This window comes from Gadus chalcogrammus, chromosome 5, assembly GCF_026213295.1.
Source record: "Gadus chalcogrammus isolate NIFS_2021 chromosome 5, NIFS_Gcha_1.0, whole genome shotgun sequence".
Classification (NCBI taxonomy): Eukaryota; Metazoa; Chordata; class Actinopteri; order Gadiformes; family Gadidae; genus Gadus; species Gadus chalcogrammus.
Genome location: NC_079416.1, coordinates 12,245,808 through 12,261,429, shown reverse-complemented (window position 1 = coordinate 12,261,429; position 15,622 = coordinate 12,245,808). Strand labels below are relative to the sequence as shown.

The window sequence follows — 15,622 nt, the reverse complement described above, 5'->3', positions numbered from 1 at the left end:
CCTGACCTTTGTGTTTTCCAGCGTTCCAGTATTAGCGCTCTGGTCGGGCAGTTTCTCTCTGTAAAGCTGACCCCTCCTGCGGTTCTATTTAATTTCTCTCCCAGCCTTCGAGGGGATCAGGTTTTGGAGCGCGGTGTTCAGTTTCATAGGTAGGTTTTCACAAAACAAAGCTAGGAGAGAGAGCTTATCCCTGAGGCACCGCCCAAAACCAATCCCTTCTGGGTATTGGTACCAGCATGCCTAATGCCTAGCTGTTGATATTAAAACACGTGTGTGTGTGTGTGTGTGTGTGTGTGTGTGTGTGTGTGTGTGTGTGTGTGTGTGTGTGTGTGTGTGTGTGTGTGTGTGTGTGTGTGTGTGTGTGTGTGTGTGTGTGTGTGTGTGTGTGTGTGTTGGGAGCTTTGACCAACAGCAATCCGTTAGGGTCCGATGTTGTTGCTAGCCGTCCGTGGGTTTACCGTGCACTGGTTTCCAAACATAGTTCAGAACAGTAGGAGTTGTGTATTATACAAACAAAACCTCTTGAAATTACCGGGGGGAAACACAATTTATGCCTCACTAGGCTGCGTATAGACTGTGCGTGCCAAGGTTTAGTAGCATATAACGCAAGTGAATTAGTGCTCTGGAAGCCATCTCTGCTCTGATTAGCAGCTGTGGGAGCTGGCGCTGGCTGGCGGTGGTGTGTGTGCTGTGTGAAGGTGACTGTGCAGTAGGACCATCACAGCTCTGACAGCCAGTGGATAATGTGATCACAGCCCACAGCCAGCCAGGGCCGACTGAGATGAGGAGCCTTAATCTCCCCCGGTGTAAGGCTGCCAAATATGCCCGATCTGCCACGCAGAGGAACATCACCCTGGTCTCAGAGAACGTTCAAAGGGCCTGCTTGCTTTTGATGTCTGACGTGTGTGTGTGTGTGTGTGTGTGTGTGTGTGTGTGTGTGTGTGTGTGTGTGTGTGTGTGTGTGTGTGTGTGTGTGTGTGTGTGTGTGTGTGTGTGTGTGTGTGTGTGTGTGTGTGTGTGTGTGTGTTGTGTGTTTTTATATATATATATATATATATATATAGGTTTTTTTTTTTATATTATTTTCCTATGTACTCCTTGGGTTGGTTCCAGAATGCAGCATCTTGTAAATATAATTGACTTTTGTTGGCTAAGTGATTGCTCGGTAAGAGACATTAAAGGAGTCGCAGCATTATCAACAACAGCAGCACATTCAGGGCCCGGCCAGCTGAGGACTGGACTTGATTCAGAAGATTTCTATTTATTGGAAGCATCGTTTACTTTTTTTTTTTTTACATAGGGCACGGCATGAATAAGTAAGTCTTACATTACTTTATTAAATTGCCAGCAACATCCACTTTACACATTTCATTTGAGGATTGAACAGATGAGCGTAGAGGCTTGTAGTTTTAATGAGGGAATGCAATTTATTTTACATTTGGCCAAGCTTTCATGTTTCCCCCATGATGCTTATTCTGAAATTGGTTTTGAAAGCCATGCCTTATCTGTAAATAACATTTCAGACACTCTGTATGGACTCAGTGACGCCCTGGTAGAAGGAAAGTAAGCAGAATTCTGTTAAGCCCGCCCGCTCCTAAACACATCCATTCCCTTTCACTGCTGTGGAAATGGAAATTAAAAACTGGTTTAGAAGTCTGAAAGGAGCATGTTGGTCTCAAGTGTCACATCTTTTGGAACATTGCCTCAAGAGAAGGTTTCATATGAACTGTTGAAGTACCTTAACTCACATTTTTCTTCTGCTCTTATTTCAGGGAGATACGTTTAGATTACGGACACGACTCCCTCGAACGGCCTGACCCAGCTAACGTTGCGCCATGAAGGCTTGAGGAGGCCTCGTCCTTTGGGTTCCTCCTGATCCAGAGAAGGCTGCCCATGACTTCAGCCCCCCGCATGCAGTCCTAGAGGCAGCGATGCCCCCCTGCTAAGTGCCTTGTTGCCTCAGGCCCTGATGCCATGACCAGCCTGAAGCCTCCGCCACCGATGGAGCGTGGTGGATCGATCCCTGCCACAGACGAGTTCTACACCAAACACCTTCGGATGGTCAACGGCGGCGCCTTGCCCACGCGTTCTGATAATGTCCATCCCCCAGGGGGCACGGGTGTGCCTAAGATGGGAGTGCGTGCGCGAGTAGCCGACTGGCCCCCTCGAAAAGACATGGCGATGAGCTTGTGGCACCCCACGGAGGGCCAGAGCCCGGGCGCGCCGGGCGGCGGCGCCAGCCAGTCCCACAAATCAGGCCTCTTGATCAGCCCTCAGGACTCCTCCATGCTGCGCAACATCCACAACACGCTGAAGAACAGGACTCAGGCCCCGGCCAACAACTACAGCTCCGACACTCACTACCTGTCCCCGGGAGAGTACCGGGGCCCCGCCCACAGGAACCCGCGCCAGCGCCGCATCCGCCAACGCAGCAACAGCGACATGACCATCAGCGAGATGGAGGGCAGCGGGGAGAGCGGCGAGGACTGGGGCCCCGCGCCGGGCGCCAAGTGGTCCCCGCTGCACCGCGAGTACGGCAGCACGTCCTCCATCGACCAGCACGGGCCGTCCCGGGACAGCTTCTTCGACATGCTCAAGGGCTACCAGGGGGAGGCGGCGGACCAGCGCAGCGACGCCCCCGAGGGCCTGGAGGAGCTGCTGAGCGCCGGCCAGTCCACCGCCGACCTTCAGCAGGAGAACCTCACCGAGGTCGACGCCCCCAGGCCCAAGGACCGCGACAAGCCGCCCAAGAGGCGCTCCAAGTCGGAGACGGGAGGGGAGTCCATATTCCGCAAGCTGCGCAGCGTCCGCGGCGAGTCGGACTCGCCCAAGGGCGGGTCGGACGCGGAGGACGGGCGGTCGGAGGAGGCGGGGCCGCCGCTGAAGCCCTGGGCCAGCCAGAAGGGCTTCTCCCACTACGACGTCCAGAGCATGCTCTTCGACCTCAACGACGTCATCCAGCTGCGGCAGACGGCCAGCAAGAGGAAAAACACCACCACGGGCGCCTCGGCCGCCGCCGCCGCCTCGGCCACCTCCACCCTCTCCTCCACCCACAGCCTGCCCTACAGCTCCCCCGGCGGCAGCCAGGAGGAGCTGAACGCCAGGGACAGCCCGGGCCCCGACTCGGAGGAGGAGCAGAGCAACGAGATGCTCCTCAGCTGCCCCTGCTTCCGCAACGAGATCGGGGCGGACGGCGCCAGCCGGCGGAGGCTGGGGCTGGTGGGCGGAGGGGCGGGGGGCGGCGGCCCCGGGGTCCTGGCCGGGGAAGGGGGTCTCTACGAGACGGCCGTCAGCTCCCACTGCACCAACGCCGGGGTGGCGGTGCTGGAAGGCCCCAAGGAGGGCCACAGCTCAGCGCTCAGCGACAAGGGCAAGCACTACATCGTGGAGCACGTGGACCTGGGGGCCTACTACTACCGCAAGTTCTTCTACATGAAGGGTGAGACGCCCTGCCGCCCGGGCCCTGGGGCAATGAGGTCCGTTCATCGGAGAGCTTTGTGGTTTATGCCTTATCCCTGCGTCTGTTTCCTCTTTCAGAGCACTGGAACTACTTCGGGATGGATGAGGCGTTGGGGCCTGTGGCGGTGAGCCTGCGCCGGGACAAGCTGGAGGAGGAGAAGGACCTGGGCCAGCAGTACAACTACCGCCTCATTTTCCGAACCAGCGAGGTCAGTGGTGTACCGGCGTTCGTACTGCGTCGCGTGGAATCACTCCTTCATAGTTATTTTGAAAGCGCCTGGTTTTGACCGATGCTTTTGACAAACCGAGAACTATAAAGATTATACTTTTGAGTATTCGATCGTTTATTGTCAGTTTGGAATTGTTTAAGTAACGACGGAATGTCTATATTTTTAACTGGGATCCCATTCCGGGTGAGGTCACTGACTGTTCAAAGTTCTCTGGCTTTAGGCCGGATGTCTCCTCCACACTGTGTATTTATCGCCCCTGCTCTCCTCTGCTTCTCACCGGGGAACTTCCTCGGGGTGAAAGCCACAGCAACCTCTGCACCTCTTCCTGCAGCCAGCCCTGCAGGCCCGTCAGTCAGACCACAGCTGTGGGGACACACTTCAGGACATGTACTTTTCTCCTGACCTCCATGGCCTGTCAAAGCCCTGCCACCTGAGAACCCCAGTCGGTTAGACCGCTTAGAACCGGTCTTCACGCTCCACGATGACTGCATACGACATCTATACACAGCTAGAATAATATAGACAAGCTCCCGACTAATATTATTTTTGCCCAATTATCGTATTAGGGGACTGTGTGTGTGTGTGTGTGTGTGTGTGTGTGTGTGTGTGTGTGTGTGTGTGTGTGTGTGTGTGTGTGTGTGTGTGTGTGTGTGTGTGTGTGTGTGTGTGTGTGTGTGTGTGTGTGTGTGTGTGTGTGTGTGTGAGATTAAGGAATTGACGGCCCCAAGGACCAAAATATCTAAAGACAACATCCCCAGCCACCCACCCCCACACACCCTCGCATACCTGGAGAACAGGGGTCCATTGTCAGGGCCCAACCCCATGCATACAACAACACTCGCCCACCCTTCCCTTCCAGCTGCATACGATAGGCGAGTGTGATCGGACTCTTCCCCGCGATGGAGCACAATGCAGAGCTCTATGTTCACAGAGCCCTGCAGCCTGATGCAGAGTCTTGCTCCCTCCTCTCCACTGCTTTCTGTTGACTCCCGGCCACAGATGGAATTAAAACAGCCTCTCGTGTTGTTGTTGTTTATGTCAACTTCTCTCAGGGCATGGGAGTACTTTTTTAAAAGCCATGGCAGATTGTGTGTGTGTGTGTTTGCGTGTGTTTGCGTGTGTGCGTGGGTGCATGCGTGTGCATTCATGTGTGTGTGTCAGGATGCATGAGTGTGTGTGTGTGTATGCCCTACCCTTCTGTGTACGCTCTTAATATTGCTTGCTTTATATTGTCAGCGGGACAATATCTATAACAAAAGCTTTAACAATATATACAATCATAGCTATAGCAATAGCTATAGCTTTAGAAAAGATCAAAAGGGCCGGATTTCTGACATCCATCCTTCCATGCCCTCCCCCTCATCTCTCGGCCCGTCTCCCCCACCAGCTGACCACTCTCCGGGGCTCCATCCTGGAGGACGCGGTGCCCTCCACAGCCAAGCACGCCACCGTGCGGGGGCTGCCCATCAAGGAGGTGCTGGAGTACCTGGTGCCCGAGCTGGACGTGTCCTGTCTACGGCTGGCCCTCAACACGCCCAAGGTCACGGAGCAGCTGATGAAGCTGGACGAGCAAGGGGTAAGGAGGCCCAGAGCGAGAGAGGCAGAGTCAGGGGGTGAGGAGGCCCAGAGCGAGAGAGGCAGAGTCAGGGGGTGAGGAGGCCCAGAGCGAGAGAGGCAGAGTCAGGGGGTGAGGAGGCCCAGAGCGAGAGAGGCAGAGTCAGGGGGTGAGGAGGCCCAGAGCGAGAGAGGCAGAGTCAGGGGGTGAGGAGGCCCAGAGCCAGAGAGGCAGAGTCAGGGGGTGAGGAGGCCCAGAGCCAGAGAGGCAGAGTCAGGGGGTAAGGAGGCCCAGAGCCAGTAAGAGATGGAGAGTTCTTCCCAGTGGGCTTCAGAGCCAGTGTCGGACAAGTGGGTAAGTCACTGTTCTGGAAGTGGCAGGACTCCTTGTTCTGTGAAGGTGTGAATGTATAACATCTTGTCTCTGTGTATAAAGTGACTCACTCTTTTGTGTGTGTGTGTGTGTGTGTGTGTGTGTGTGTGTGTGTGTGTGTGTGTGTGCGTGTGCGTGTGCGTGTGTGTGCGTGCGTGTGTGTCTGTCTACATACTTCTCTGTGTTTGTTTGTGTGTTTCGCTGTGTGTTTGTGTCTGTTTCTCTGTCTGTGTGTGTGTGTGTGTGTGTGTTTTCTTTCTTGCTCTGTGTGCCTCTCCAGCTGAGCTTCCAGGTGAAGGTGGGGGTGATGTACTGCCGGGCCGGCCAGAGCACGGAGGAGGAGATGTACAACAACGAGAACGCCGGCCCTGCCCTGGAGGAGTTCCTCCAGCTGCTGGGGGACAAAGTCCGCCTCAAGGGCTTCCTCAAGTACCGCGCCCAGCTCGACACCAAAAGTAACGTCTCCCACGCACCCTCCCGGGGTGGGGGTCAGGGTGGGGTGGGGTGGGGTGCTCATTAGAATGGGTGCTGCTTGACGGACTCTTTTACGTTGGGTTGGTCCTATCCCCCTTCATCTGAGCTCCACCACAGCCAGCCACTGCCCATGAGCAAACAGCATCCCGTGTCTGTACAGTATGCTGTGTTATTGTGTATTATCGTTTTGAATGTTGTACCTAGACAAGTCCCTCATCTAATACCCAAACTTTACCAATCTCTGATGAATAATGAGAAGGATCCTCAAAGAAGAAAGTATAATCATAAACACACACACGTACTAACACACAGACCTCACATGCACACACCTTGCACCCTCCTATCCTGATTGTTCTACCACTCTCCCCCCCCCCCCCCCCCCCCCCCAACTCCTTTAAACCCATAATGCATTTTGATGCTGGTGTTCCCTGGAGGCTAACCGGATCTGCGCTTGTAAAGCAGAGGTCATTCAGGTGTCAGCATTGGCTCTGTCAACACATTCACAAGATTAGCTTTCACTTTAAAACTCTCTCCCCCTTTTTTATGGTTGCCTCTTGGGACTGCATCCTTTGTCCTTCTTATCTGGTTTTCTGTTAAATATTTCCTTTCACCTGACCTCATTCACGCTCTTTCTTCCTCTGTCTCCTTGCTCTCTCTCTCTCTCTCTCTCTGTCTCTCTGTCTCTCTGTCTCTGTCTCTCTGTCTCTCTGTCTCTCTCTCTCTCTTCCCCCCCCCCTCCCCCTCTTGTCATATATGCTTGCATCATCTCATTTAATTCTTTGATCTCTCTCTCTCTCTCTCTTTTTTGTATTAATATATGACTGACAGTCTGCCTAACTCGCCCCTCAATGGTCCTAATGAGGGTAGGATGAAACGGCAGCTCATCCCAATCATGGCTGTAATTACTTGGAGCTATTTTGGGCTGCAGGGCCACCCCTATTCACCCAGAGGAAAGCCCCTCACGTTGTCTCTCATGCAGGGCGGACATCAGCTCACCAGCAGCATCAGATGCTGAAGGGCCTGCCATTCACACACAAGATTAGGCTTTGAGTCGCTCAAGGTCAAGTCCATGACCATATGATTAATTGTTGTTGTTGTATATTGATGATTGAAAGGAATTATTCAGGCTGGCAATCCTATGATTCAGCCGCAGACTGTTTGTCTGTGCTTGGGTAGAGACACTGCGCTAAGAGCCACCATCAGTACATCCAGTTCCTAACATGGTCTCCAGCTCCTAACATGGACTCCAGTTCCTAACATGGGCTCCAGTTCCTAACATGGAGTCCAGCTCCTAACATGGGCTCCAGTTCCTAACATGGGCTCCAGTTCCTAACATGGAGTCCAGTTCCTAACATGGACTCCAGTTCCTAACATGGTCTCCAGCTCCTAACATGGTCTCCAGTTCCTAACATGGACTCCATGACATGTCTCCCCCTGCAGCGGACTCCACCGGCACGCACTCCCTGTACACGGCCTACAAGGACTACGAGATCATGTTCCACGTGTCCACGCTGCTGCCCTACACGCCCAACAACAAACAGCAGGTACGTCCCGCCCAGAGACTATGGGAAAAGCTCACCCCGTTCTCACCTTTAAGGGTGCGCATTCTAGAATGTAAATACTATAAACTGTTTGGGAAAGGATGTTTCGAAGATAAAACAAGCAACATTTACCCAAAGTTAAGGAATGTGTTCGCTATGAGAGGAGGGTTTTTTGCTCAGCTATAAGCAGTATTGTTTTCCTCGAATATCCATAACAGCAAAAACGAATATGCTGTATCATGGCAAATGCGAACCATCCATTGTAGTTCATTCGTTGTACGTTGTAGTTATTTTAACAACCCCTCCCCCTCCCCCTCCCCCTCCCCCTCCCTGACATCAGCTGCTGAGGAAGCGTCACATCGGCAACGACATCGTGACGCTGGTGTTCCAGGAGCCCGGCTCACACCCCTTCACCCCCAAGGCGATCCGCTCCCACTTCCAGCATGTCTTCATTATCGTGCGCGTGCACAACCCCTGCTCCGACAGCACGTGCTACAGGTGAGTCTGTGTGTTGGCGCATGCTCACAGGGTGTTCTGCTGTAGGGGTTGGAGAAATGCAGCTTAAGGCCGCGTTCACATCTAGCGTTTTTTTAAATCTGCCAGCGCTTGTTTTACATTATATTCCTATGGAGCAGAGCGTTTCTGGAAAAAGTCACGGCCGCTTTTTTAAACGCCTCTCCCAGCGTTTTTTTCTGCCATACGGAGCGTTGAAAAAAGTTCAACTTTCAGGAAGAAAGCGGCCGACGTCAGGCGTCTTTTGGGCAACTGACCAATCACAAGCGGAACATTGACACTTCGTCACGAAGGAAACTCTCAACTGTCAAAACAAGAAACAATGGCAGACAAATCACTCGGGAAAGTCCCGGTATAGCGATTTAATAGTTTTAATCACAGAACATGTCGAGATCTACAACATGTCTAATGGGCTCTATCCTGGATACATAGTAGGCGGGTAACGTCGGGTCTAGAATGGGTTCGTTGATAGGCGATAGAAAAAACGCTCTCGGCGCTTTTAGGGCCAAAAACGCTGCCAGCTTTTCTTTTTGTTGAAAAAACGGTAGGCTCAACTTTTCCCTATTACAAAAAACGCTAGATGTGAACGTGGCCTAAAGGTGCAGTGTCTTGGGTTGAGCCTCTAGTGGTGAGGGTGAAGAATGCAACCAACTGTATACTAATGCTGAATTCAACACACGTTCACCTTTTAAAGGTTCGTCCAGGTATTAGTTTGAAACGTTCAAAGGTGAGGTCATCATAGTTTTTCAAGAAGGGTTTATCAAAAATAAATATGTTAATGACAAAATTAAGGATTTGAAAAGAAATAGGGGTAAAAAGGGTTGTTTGTTTTATTATCCTATTTATAGTCTATAAAGGTCACAGATGATGCAATGCCAGATTTTGAAATGTTCCTCAACAACCAGCCAGGAATATGAAGGACTTAAGTGGGGTCAAGAATTTAATTACTTCCTTTCAATGAAAATAGTCATCGTCAGCCAAACCTATCCATTACCGTAGCGGCAGGTTCAACCAGTACTCCACCAGCAGCATGTCACCATCTTGACTCAGTGTGTGGAGTCAAGCCTTTTAAAGCAGCCTTTACTTTACTTGCAGCGAGCTACCTGCGGTCCCAATCTCATGCTCACTAGCATTAAGACAGAAGCACTGACTGCCCAGCACAGCTCCCAGCGTCACTTAAAAGCCTGCTGCGTGACCGCGGCCCTGTCTTCCTGCCTGCACTCAGACTCAGACGTGTGTGTGTGTGTGTGTGCATGTGTGTGTGTGTCTCTCTCTGTGCGTTTGTATGCATTTGTTTGATTATGGTTAACGGGGAGAGATTGACCCTGGAGCCCCTGTCTCGGCGGGGCTGAGCCTGGCTGTTGGTGGCTGGATGGAGCCGGCCTCAGCCCTGGGCGCTCAGGGGCCACAATGGCATCAACCGCTCAAACACACACACACACACACACACACACACACACACACACACACACAAACACGCGCGCGCAAACATTACCACGGTGCAGCCACTTTGATGTGGTACCCTCCGCTCCTCCTCCTCACGTGCACCACGTGCACATACTTTATACATGCTTTTGTTTTCCCTCTGTCTCCCTCTCCATCTTCTCTCTCTCTTTCCCTCCCCCTAAGTCTATCTTGCAGTCACTTTAACGTGCACGCACGCAGGCACCCTTTGCCTTCACTTCATTCCCCTATCCCCCCCAACCACCCCCACCCCCCCACCCCCTGCATGCACATGCAGTTCTCTCACAAAAGCTCACTCTTTGCAGATTCTTATAATGCACCACCCCCACTCCCTCCCTTCCTCCCTCCCCTCCCCTCCCCTCCCCTGCCTGCCACTGTGCCTTGGGGCAGCGCGAGGCAGCCTGGTCAGAAGGAGTTAGCACCGCACACATCAGAGAGGGGCTGCCTTCAGCCGGACATGTGAGCGCAGCGGCGATGAGGGTGGTGATGCCTGGGTAGGAGGAGGGTGGATCAGCAAAGCCTCTTAGAGCCCCAGCAGCCCGCATCGAGATCAGACCGACGCAGGGGTTAGGAAGGGAGCGCAGCTACTTACCGCCTCTCGGTGCACTTGATAAATCATCAAATTGTTTTTGGGTCACACCCCGACCTCCTTACCCCCCACCCTGCTCTCCAGACCCCACCCCCTCAACCCTCCCACCCACCCCCACCTCCCAAACCTGGAAGTTGCAGCTTGTTTTTGTTTAGCTTTTTCTTCTGGCTGTCGTCGCTTTGGAATTCTGCGGATCTTTCTTTTCGGATTGGAAAGCGACTTGGTTCAGGATTTCTTTTTTAAGGCGTCCTGTGATTGAGAACCTATTATGAACAAGGAGGAAGAAGAGAAAAGGCTCCCTGTTCCGGTTCTCCTGGTTCTCCGGCCCTGGATGAAGCTTAGGATGCAGGAGTCTTGAGTCTGGTGACCCGCCCCTGGAACGCCGTCGCTCTCTGACCTCCAGCTGGACTCAGCTGAGCTCTTTTGGTGGTCCGACTTGAATTCACCAGGTCTCAGTTCTACAGGAAAAAACGGATCACTTTCGTTTTTCATTGATAATTCTGACCAAGGTAAGGAATATCTGGAGGGTAGGCTGGGACAGGAATATATATCCAGGTACCAACTGCTGTGTTTTTGTACTTGGTGTTGTAGCAAAGTCACTTTTATCTAAATATAGTAATGTAGCTTTTTTTTGCTAACAGCAGTATTATTCTTGTGTGTGTGTGTGTGTGTGTGTGTGTGTGTGTGTGTGTGTGTGTGTGTGTGTGTGTGTGTGTGTGTGTGTGTGTGTGTGTGTGTGTGTGTGTGTGTGTGTGTGTGTGTGTGTGTGTGTGTGTGAATGATGCTTTGCAGCGCACAGTACCTTGGGATATTCGGAAACTGGACTTTTGTCCTTGATACCAGCTTTTTTTCTTTTCTGTGGTTCAGACTGATGTGTACACAAGCAATTGCACATGTGTACTCACATGCACACACACACAAACAGGCACACACAGGCACACACACACACACACACGCACACACAGCCACGCACACGCCTGCTTTGAAGGCTGTTTGACACACAAACAGATGAATGTTTGCCGGGGTCTTCTCCAAACACGCGTGACGTTTGGAGCCCGGAGCTCGCTCCCCCACTGCGCAGTGCCAGCCTGACGAACTCCTCCTCTGTTCCTGAGCAGCAGCAGCACTATCCCCCAGCGCTGACACATTTTAATTTTAGACCTGACGTTCCTCGTGTAGCGTAGTCATCCAGTTTGCAGTTTGGCGTCGTCAGGATCCGACTGAACTCGAGGTCCCAGGGTGCTTGACAGGGGATCTAACGAGACCAAAGGGCCCTCAGTCCGCCGGGTGCTAATCCAACGCTTTACAACCAGGAGTCACACGGGGGCCGGCCGGACAGATTGCGTAACAAGAGGCTTTGTTTAGAAAGAGAAAAAGCAGGCTATTGTGGCTTCGCTGGTTCGCACTCGCGTGATTCTTGCGATTTCCGGGTCGTACCGTCATGGTTGAACGCACTTATTGTAGGGTTGCTTTGGATGTAAGCGCTAGCTAAATAAATGTAATGTCAATGCAACGTTGTTGTTATCATAGATCCCGGGATGGCGCTCCTCTGTAGCGTGATGTGACAGTGGGGATGTGTGTGTGTGTGTGTGTGTGTTTGGCTTCACTGGGACCCCCGCTTGTCAGTTGCAATTGGAAATGCGTGTATATGTGTCCATGTATGCCCTGTGCAGTCACGCGCGGGCAAGTGTGGAAAGAGCTAAGCAACATCGCCGCTCTCCCGCGGCGTAGGATGTCTGCGCTAAACGTGTTGGACGCAGGCTTGTCACAAGTGTCACTTCACCATTGGTCTTGTCCTTGCGTGCTCCCATGGTCTCCTCAGGCCTGCACTCTGCCACTCGCCGCCATGTTACCCTGTTGAGTGGATTCCAAGAGTATTTGGTCCCAAAACATCTATAAATGTCAGTACGTCGAAGTTCATTGGTGTACGGAATTGACAGCATAACGTCACCTTGCTTGTTTAGTTTGTTGATAGGGGATCCAGGTTATGACTCCTCCCTGACTTCACTATTGCGCTGGAGTCTGAGTAAGGGCGGTGTTGTGAGATGTGTTAGTCCTAGCGGAAGCACAACAAGTGAATAGGGTAAAAATAACCCAAGGGCAATCCCTGCAACGATCTCCTAGTGTTGTTTTACAAGTCCATTCACTGCTGTCGGGAGCGACCTCACCTTTTGTTGCAGAAACAAAGGAGCGCAGGATGTGTTTGGGGAACTCCTGAATGTAGATGTCAAAGTGGTGGTTGACGACATGGGGGCATGTGGCTCAGGTTGGCTGGCGAAATTTGCTAGTTTGATCCCCGGCTCCTCCAAGTCGTCCGTCCGTCGAAGTGTCCTTTAGCCTAACTGCTCCAGACGAGCTGGCTGTCTTGCATTGTTGACTCCCCCGTTGGTGTGTGAAAGTGTGCGTGAAAGGGTGAATGTTAGGCAATAATTGTGAAGCGCTTTGAGTGGCCACATGGCCACATGCAGTCCATTTAACATTTACGACCGGCCCTGCGGTTAATGTGCTCTTCGTGCACCTATGCTTCACCGTTTGGTTCCCTCTCTTTTCCCCCCAGCGTGGCCGTCGCTCGCTCCCAGGACGTGCCTTCCTTCGGCCCGCCCATCCCCCAGGGCGTCACCTTCCCCAAGTCCACCGTCTTCAGGGACTTCCTCCTGGCCAAGGTGATCAACGCCGAGAACGCCGCGCACAAGTCGGACAAGTTCGGCGCCATGGCGACGCGCACGCGGCAGGAGTACCTGCGGGACCTGGCGGAGCGTCACGTGACCAGCACGCCCGTGGAGCCCACCGGGAAGTTCCCCTTCATCTCGCTGGCGCACAAGCGGCGGGAGCGGGTGCGGCCTTACAGCGGGGCGGAGCTCCGCAGCCTGGGGGCGGTGACCTGGCAGGTGCACGCCGAGGACCAAGTGGCGGGCGCCGAGCGGGAGTGCCTGCTGGCCGTGTCCAACGAGTTCATTATCCTGCTGGACCAGGACGCCAAGGCGGTGGTGTTCAACTGCGCCACGCGCGACGTGATCGGCTGGTCGTCGGGGAGCCCCGCCTCCATGAAGATCTACTACGAGCGCGGCGAGAGCGTGTCGCTGCGCTCCATCAACAACAACACCGAGGACTTTGGCGAGGTGGTCAAGCGGCTGGAGGTGAGTGCGGGATTATGCGCACGCACACGTTGGAACGCACAAAAGCGTTCCACCGCGTCATCAGCAATCACTCATAGCACACCATGAGTCCATCCAAGCTAGACCAACGACAAGTGCATCATAACAAACGTATAACAAGCCTATGATTACAGTTCATCTTTTTTAAACTTTTCGAGTTACTTTAACTTTAGAGCAGCTGAAGGCTGTGTCAACCGTCAACGAGGGCTGCCGTTTGTGAGCCATGTGAGCCATGTTGGGGACGTTAACATGGCGACGACCGGGTCTCTAATTACACTCACCTCAGTGCCCCAGCTGTTTGCGCTGCAGGTCTGTGATTAAACACCAAGTGGCCCGTAATAAATGGTAATTTGGCGACATGATATCATTACGCCGGGTTGCAATGGGATGCAGCTGGCGGGACACTTTATGGGGAGGTAGTTTGAACATCGTCCTGACATTGCAACATGTGCGATTTGCGAGCTCCACAAGGGCAACACGTGGGATCTCTCACTCCGAGGGCCGGCTGTCGCAGGACTGGGTATGGTTTCCGGCTGTGTGGCTTTTATTCATCGTAGTCTCCTTAAACGTGAGCCTCCTTCTGCGGCCTGATATTGGGCCTTGTCCTTCCTGGAGGGGGTCTGAGCGACACCTCTCAGTCAGCCTCTTGCACGCTTCAAAGGAGCTGTCGGGGAGGAGAGCCACTGGAGTTAATTACCAGGAGCTGCTCGTCAAATGAGAGGGTTTTTCAGAGTGTGGTGTGTGAGGGCGGGAGGGTGTTGCGGCCGTGTGACGAGGCTACATCTGCGCTGATGGGGGCGGAGCAGGTGGAGGGGAAAACTGCTTTTGCCTGCAGCAAGTTTCAAGTGAACTGCAGAGTTATGCTCCGGTGAATTTGGAATTATAATCTCTTGGTCTAGTGGTGACAGTACTAGAGTACAGTAATAGGGAGTTATGTCGCATTCCATTCAAACGGGGAAGTCTGAATTGACGAGTTCCCGGTCATAAATATCAACAGGAACGCCCCCTGTGTGATAGATTTCCGAATTGGACGGTTGGGAAAACCTAATGACCCGACCTCCAAGGTGTCGGCTCCGCACATCATCAGTAGTGAAAATGTAGTTATTTTCTGTTTATTAGCAATTCTGTCTTATTTATGTCTCATTATCAGTCGTACACTCAGTACCGTCCGACTTTTATCTACGGACATCTTACGGTGTTGGCATGCGAAAGATATTATGCTATGTGTGATGAATTATCCCTGGCTTAAACTGGTATTGCTACTAATAAAAAGCATCCAGGTTTTCTGACTTGTTGTACTGGAATGTGGTTAACTGGCGGAATGTAGCATTAATACATTCATGTAAAATATTGTATTGTAAGCTGGCTGGAGAAAACGAATTGTGTATCCAAATGAAGCGAAGCCTTGTGTGATTAACACAACACCTCACCTCGTTCCCATGCATTCTCCTCTCAAGATGGGATTCCTGAAACGGTGTGCTCCATATCTGCGTTGTTGGTGAGAGAGAGGGCGGGACTTAGGGGGGGGGCGTAATCCACTTCCGTGAGGGTTCAGATGCAGACAAACGACAACTTTTCCCTCATTGTATTTTGAAATCCATTGAACTAAAATACCAAAAGTGAAACCCTGTGGTTCTGCTTCTTCAATCTAACCCCTGACCCCTTCTGATCTTCGTCCCTAAACTCCCCACCTCCACCCCCCTCCTCCCCACCCTCTTCTCCCTCCCCCCCCTCCCCTCACCCTTGACCCCTCACCCCTCACCCCCCGCCCCTCCAGCTCCTGACCAAGGGCAGCCAGACCACGGAGATGACGCTGCGCCGCAACGCCCTGGGCCAGCTGGGCTTCCACGTCAACTTCGAGGGCATCGTGGCGGAGGTGGAGCTCTACGGCTACGCCTGGCAGGCGGGGCTGCGTCCCGGCAGCCGCCTGGTGGAAATCTGCAAGGTGGCGGTGGCCTCGCTGTCCCACGAGCAGATGATCGACCTGCTGCGCACCTCCGTCACCGTCAAGGTGGTCATCATCCCCCCCCACGAGGACTCCACGCCGCGCAGGTGGGTGGCACAGCGGGGCGGGGCGCGGGCGTACACGGCGAGCCCTGGGGGAGATTTACATTTACATTTTAGGGGCGTCTAGCAGACGTTTTTATCCAAAGCGACAATAAGTACATTGTTCAGAAGAAAGAGAAACAGCAATATATCGCTGTCGGTACAGTTAGGATGTTCATGGTGCCAAGTGCCAAGTACTAACAATCACTAGGTTAACCCATTCC

General features: G+C 52.8%; 1 protein-coding gene across 1 annotated transcript in view; it reads left to right on the top strand.

Annotated features, from left to right (window-relative positions):
* Positions 1–15,622, top strand: part of LOC130382424 (signal-induced proliferation-associated 1-like protein 1) — a 42,260-nt gene that overhangs the window by 14,183 nt on the left and 12,455 nt on the right. Inside the window, exons 2-9 of the mRNA XM_056590155.1 lie at positions 1,773–3,439; positions 3,538–3,668; positions 5,077–5,265; positions 5,897–6,071; positions 7,531–7,634; positions 7,972–8,129; positions 12,755–13,334; positions 15,130–15,404. Coding sequence (XP_056446130.1) covers positions 1,975–3,439; positions 3,538–3,668; positions 5,077–5,265; positions 5,897–6,071; positions 7,531–7,634; positions 7,972–8,129; positions 12,755–13,334; positions 15,130–15,404 — 3,077 coding nt within the window. The 5' untranslated portion in view covers positions 1,773–1,974. The remainder of the gene's footprint in view (positions 1–1,772; positions 3,440–3,537; positions 3,669–5,076; positions 5,266–5,896; positions 6,072–7,530; positions 7,635–7,971; positions 8,130–12,754; positions 13,335–15,129; positions 15,405–15,622) is intronic.